This window comes from Solanum pennellii, chromosome 9 (assembly GCF_001406875.1).
Source record: "Solanum pennellii chromosome 9, SPENNV200".
NCBI classification, from domain to species: domain Eukaryota; kingdom Viridiplantae; phylum Streptophyta; class Magnoliopsida; order Solanales; family Solanaceae; genus Solanum; species Solanum pennellii.
Window position 1 is genome coordinate 82,860,860 of NC_028645.1, and position 6,197 is coordinate 82,867,056.

Sequence of the window (6,197 nt, forward strand, 5' to 3'; positions counted from 1 at the left end):
TTCATATATGAACTATCATAAGTATGCGAGTTTACTATCTGAACAATGACACTAACTATTTATCAAAGATGTTTCAACTATCACGAGTGTGAATTTCCGTCCTGAAATATGATCACACTATCGTTTATATAGAAAAATGGAATAATCGATAGTTAAAGTATGTTTTCATAAGTGAACAATTACACTTATATAATTAGCAATTAATTAACTAATTGCACTACTAAGTTTCAAAGAACTGCAATTTTAAATTAATCAAGTGCATTTATTTATTTATTTTAAAAAAAGTAGTATGGCATATAATCAATATATAATTTTAGCAGTTGACAACTTCAACTTTGTTCATTTAAATTAATTCTGGTTGACCTAATTAATGTCCTTAATTAGCAAGTTAGCTTTGACAATGTATACAAACTTGTTGATTAAGCTAAATAAGAAAAGCTAATAATTAACGCAGTTCGATGTATAAAGTATTTTAAGTTCGAAATTCTACAAATGTTGTATAACCAACTTTTGAACTTTGGCGTCGCGTAACATGAGTGCACGACAAAAAATAAAACCCTAAAATAAAATGAGTCGTGAATATTACTTACATAACGTAAAAGAAAATATCCTGATACAAATATTAGTAATTGAATTTACGAAACTCATGAGTCATGACCTACAACTTCAAGAATACTATTTAATCATCCAAATAAATATTTGATATTGTGATAAAATTTTAGGAAAGAAATTTTAATTAAATGTTGAAAATGTTGCATATATAAGCAAATGACATCAACATTAATATAGTTGCTATAAACTGAAATAGGATTGGTTGGTCGGTTATTTTTTAACATTAAAAATAATTAAAATTCCTTATTAGAAGATGATATCACAATGAAAAAGCCATTTTGAAAAAGAATGTATAAATTTAGTTAAAGATGAAATTTATATAATATTTGCTAATTTTTTTATTAAAAAAATTGCTTTGCTTCAAAAGTAGCTGTCCTTCTCCATTATTTTTAGTAAGTCTAATAATGATTAGGTCATTATCACATTTTTATATGAATATATTTATAAGAGGTTTCAGTTTCGAGTCATAAAAATAAATAAATAACCTTTTAGATATATAAAGTGTTTTATCCACCTGCTTATTACGTAGGTTTATACGTGTAAATTTTTAAATAAAATAAATGAATAACCAATGTTCAATGACATGATTAAAAATCATTGACATTCAATGTAACAATTTGTGCATAAAAAAACCCACACCTAAACATGTCTCAATTATATGTTACTTTGACTCTAAAAAAAGTGTTGTTACACATGTGTTAGACATCAAAAATACACCTTTTTCAAAGAATCTAACTCGCACCTTACAACATTATCGAGAGTTCAGAGTAACACAAAACAAATGAAACTTTGAATATAAAATCATCTAAGTATGAACCATATCCATGATCCATTCTTAGTAGGGAGCGCTTCTCCCCAGATAGAACCCAACGCGGAGCGTATCCAAATTATACGAGCTCCAATGCAAGTACCAGACAACGAATGGAAAACCAAACAAAAAAGAGAAAGTACAAGATATGATGTGCTTAATGCTCATATTTTTTTAACATTGCATAACAAAAGGGCAGTTAATCTGTAAAGTATGCCCATGGAATACATCAAAATGGTTCATACTTTTTAAATTATATCCAAAACTACTGCTAAAAACAACATAATTATCACTAAGTCAAAACAAACACTATATAATTAAGATAAGTTGTAATATCTAAGAAGCTAAGTAACTTAAGCTTTACCATGTTTATATTTTCCCCTCAGTTGGTAACAGTTTTTTCTTCTAGGAAGAAAAAAACTTTTTCCTTGCTATGTTGTAATTCTTCTTGTTTATCACCTTCAACTTCTTCTTCCTGCATTTCTTTGTCCTCGCAATCGACCATGTCTACTCTCTTAAGCAACTCAAATCCCTCAACGATCACGTTGTTAGTCTGCATTTCTAATACCGGAGGATCTGTGCCTTTGTTGTTGTTGTTGTTGTTGTTCTCCGAGTTGCTCTGTGCACATTTATCAGAACTTGTTCCGTGCTCTGGACTCCAAGAGACGTTTCCATTTTCACTTTGAAGTTCAGTTGGCTGATCCATCATATCGACATTGTGTTCAAGAGGAGATTGTATTAGCAGTGGACTACTAACAATTTGTCCAGTTGTTTGTCTCTCGCGATAGTCTTGCATCTCCATTCTGTATCGTTCTTTGTCTTGCAATGCTCTCTCCTGATAGACCTGAACTCAACAGAATATAATCATTCGAAGTAGTTAGCATGAAACAAACAAGAACAATCTCATACGTCTTGGGATATTTAAACCGGAGAAAGGCTCATAAACAACCACCTAGAATACGAAATATCTTAATTGTCGTTATACTTTTGAGCCATTTATACCCTCAGTGTCTGTCAACAAATCATTTAGTAGTTGACCTCGACTGTAAAGGAGTTCCAACCTTAGTCCATGCTAGAACCCCATTAAAGTCAAGGTATATACGAGGACATTTGATAACAAGGGCATGAATGGCCTCAAAGTATAACGGAGCAAAACTAAGATACTTTGCATAGTAGAGGAGTAAATTTTTGGACCTTTTACCGATATGAAATATATCGTTTGGTTCCCTACCATCTTCTCTGGAACGTTCAGATTGTTCCACAGTTCACCTATCATCCTACTAATCTCTCTATCCTTTCCAGGATAAAGAGGTTTCAGACGGGCATGTTGTTCTGCAAAGAAAAAGTTATAACCACTTCTGTTAGGCTTGGGATGGGCAGGGTCGCGCTTTTTGATTTCACTTTTCTTCCTACGCTTTCTTCGAGCTATCCCAGGTGTTGATGCTTCTTTTTGAGTGTTGTAAGCAGGTACATTCTGATTTTGCAACTCTTGCTGCTCTTGGTCAATTGGAATCTGATATAGAACACCTTTAAGATCCTCGGATCCAATCTTCACTGTAATAAGATATCCACTCTCAAACTTCCCGTCAATGAAACCAGACACAGGTGAACCTGTCGATGGTATGGTAGTTTCTGCAAGCACAAAAGAATTGGGTGATGGACATTATTTGTTCTATAGTAGGAAATTATCAGAGTCTAAACAGTTAAGCAGTAAAAATTTATCATGTTCTACTACTTCACATGTAACAGAAGCATCGATATCGATAGTACTCATTTTATCATGTGAATCAGTAGATACAAAGTTTTAGAGTCTCCCAGGGTTCACAACTCAATGGATAACCAATATCTTGGACCTAGCCCCTATTTTCTTTGTTCTCCTTGTAAGGATCACCTCACTTATCTCGAAAAGGACATCAAAAATATCACCATACATGGATTTGAAGACTTCCAAAAGATATGAATGAATGACTATGACATAAAGATTTGGAATAACTCTTACCTTCAGGAAATGTTGTTTCTATCCTCTGAGGCTGGGGCATGGTGGCTTCTATTCCTGGTGGTGGAAGGATATATCCAGCCAAACCTTGAGCTGGAGCTGCAGTACGAGAGGCTCCCTGCAACACGTCTGAAATAAATCTATGTTTTAGTGAGAAAGCCTCGGCACAATTAATTAAGTAATGAAAGATTCCACACATACCAGGAGGAGGAGTCCAGTACTTTGCCTTGAAATAGTAGAGTCTTTCGTAGTGAAATAGCAATGAGATGTAGTATTTCCGAAGAACAAATGAAGCATTTGTGGCTGAAGAAGGAAAGTTAAACAGCAATGTTACTTCCTTCCATCTTTTCTCCCCTAGAACCTGCAATTACGTTCGAAAAATCATAATTATACAGACTCAACATTAATTTCAACCCAATCATTCCTTTCTATGCATATTAAGAGCTATACTTGTTTACGACAAACAACAACCTTAAGGCCACAAAATTCTTCAAACCCATCCTACAACAAGCTTGAAAGAACAACTCGTAAAACAACTGAAATGAAAATGAAACCGAGCTCCAAGTGTTCTGGTTCCTTACACCAAAACGCATACACCTTCCACCTATTTGTATGATGTTCTAGTCTTACCCGTTTCTTGACTTTACTCCAGCTGAGCATACCCATGAGCGTAACAAAACAAGGAGAAGCATTTAAGACGCGAAAGCTAAACTTGAATGGAGTATATCCTAACCATGTGGGGATGGATAACAAAAATAGTGCCTTCTGTGGCTCTTTACTATGGCAAAGCCAACTCAAATGAAGTTCATCAATCCAGAGGTCAATATACCAACTTATGCTTTTAGTAAGAGAAAAAATTAAGAGAGAATACCATAACATGGAGATATATGATGAGAGTTACTCTAACCTTCCCCAGCTATTCTACATTTTAAATAATTAATCATGGATATAAAACGGAAAGAGCACAAAAAGTTTGAATACAATGAGCCCAAGTTCTATTACCTTTGAGAGACCACCACGAGTAGTTACCTCGACAAAGAGGCGATGCAGATCCAGCGGTTTGCCCCCTATAACAGGGGTCCTGAAAAAAGCACAACCCACAGAAACATTAATAAATAGTTGCATGAACTATATAAATTTGAGACAATGTGTGGGAACTCAGAAGCCTATGGCATAGTATCGAGATTGGTGGACCAAAATTGGAATAAGGATAGCAGTCTTTAGCAAAGATTAATCAAATCAGGAAAATGTAGGTGTTGCTAATAATCAATGAAATCCTCAATAAAACTGCCTAAAAATCTTCTCAAATAATTGTTGCTTTCGGAAAAATGATCTTGTGCCTAACTCAACGCACAAAAGGTAGCTCATGAGCTGAGAATTGACCATCTAAGGAGAAAACCACATACTAAGAAAGACAGCATTTCTTGATCAAATTTAACACAAGGGAGGGAGGTACGCCTTGTGACAGGATATAGAGATGGTATTCGGGCATGATCTAGTAGTTAACGAAGTAGGTGAAAACCATGGGAAACTAAATTCAAATCCCAAAACAGGCAAAATACCTAGGTGGGCAAAGCTATCAAGTTGGTGAAGTACTCGAGGTGCATGCAAGCTGATAGAAAGAAACTCATAAAAGGACATAAGGAAGCAAAAAGAGGAAAGAAAAAACTCACATGAACTTAGTTCTCATGAAAGCATGGAGCTTCTGCAAAGTTTCCATGAACAGTTGAGGAGAGGCAACTATATTCTCATATTTAACCAAGGGAAGTGGATATGGCTGATAATTTGGGGGTGCTACTCTGAGTGGCACTGGACTATTTTCAGCAGAAGATGATGCCATTCTCAATTTCTCATAACATGTTTCAAGAATCACTTATCACTCCAGTCCTTGTTTTCTCAAGAACCTCTAAGCTGCAGACTACAGAAATACAAATCAACACAGCTATAAATAGCACCAAAATCACAAAACAAAACAAAGCTCAATTTTCAAGGTGAACTAACTTAAACATGTAAAATGCTAGTGATAGAAAACAGACAAAAGAGCATCATCAGAAATTTCCAGAAAATAAGACTAATGAGTCCAAAAACAGAAACCAATGGTAATTATACACAGTCCAAAAAATGAAAAAAAAAGATAAAAAATAATTATAACAAACAGACAAAATCAGAAACCAGAAAGCAAAAAGAAAGTGATAGATAAACAGATAGATATACAAAGAAAGAAAACACATACAGAAGCAGAGAAAAAGAGAACTTAATATCTGTGTATCACCATGAAAATGCCACTGGAAGAGCTGAACAACAACAACAACCCCTTTTATGTGAAGTAACTCCCAAGTACCATAACAAAATACCCAAACCCCAAGAAAAGCATATATAGTACACCATAGCTGTCACAGCCATGAGTTTTCTCAGAGTACCAAATATAGGAATCAAGAAAACCTATCAAAACTCAAAAAAAAAAAAATACCCCAAAAGCTGAGATTTTTATTACTACCAAATGAAAAAAAATCAGACACCCTTTTAGCCCTTTTAGACTCAGGTCATAAAGATCCCAGAAACAATACATCAAGAATCCCTCTCTAGGTCTATTATCTACATAAGCTATATAATCTTTTGCTGACATTCTAAAGATTTCTGCTAATATCTGCATGTTTAACAAAGTCCAAAGCTCTCTATTCCTCTTTTCTCCTGACACACTTCCCAGAAGTAAAGATTTATGGCCTAAGCTAAAAACAGCATGGTGGGACATTACCCCCAACCCCACCCCACCCCACCCCA

The 6,197-nt window shown here is 34.7% G+C and overlaps 1 protein-coding gene across 5 annotated transcripts in view; it reads right to left on the reverse strand.

Annotated features, from left to right (window-relative positions):
* Positions 1-1,569: 1,569 nt before the first annotated feature.
* Positions 1,570-6,197, reverse strand: part of LOC107029413 (high mobility group B protein 15-like) — a 5,671-nt gene continuing 1,043 nt past the window's right edge. The window contains exons 1-7 of one of the 5 annotated variants that reach the window (XM_027912025.1): positions 5,650-6,171; positions 5,090-5,327; positions 4,419-4,497; positions 3,618-3,777; positions 3,420-3,545; positions 2,652-3,052; positions 1,570-2,264 (exon numbers count right to left, since the gene is read on the reverse strand). In XM_027912025.1, the coding sequence (XP_027767826.1) occupies positions 1,803-2,264; positions 2,652-3,052; positions 3,420-3,545; positions 3,618-3,777; positions 4,419-4,497; positions 5,090-5,256 (1,395 nt within the window). In that variant the 5' untranslated portion in view covers positions 5,257-5,327; positions 5,650-6,171 and the 3' untranslated portion in view covers positions 1,570-1,802. Of the gene's footprint in view, positions 2,265-2,651; positions 3,053-3,419; positions 3,546-3,617; positions 3,778-4,418; positions 4,498-5,089; positions 6,172-6,197 lie in introns of those variants that run through there. The other 4 variants (XM_015230819.2, XM_015230818.2, XM_015230820.2 and 1 more) reach the window with 4 other exon arrangements.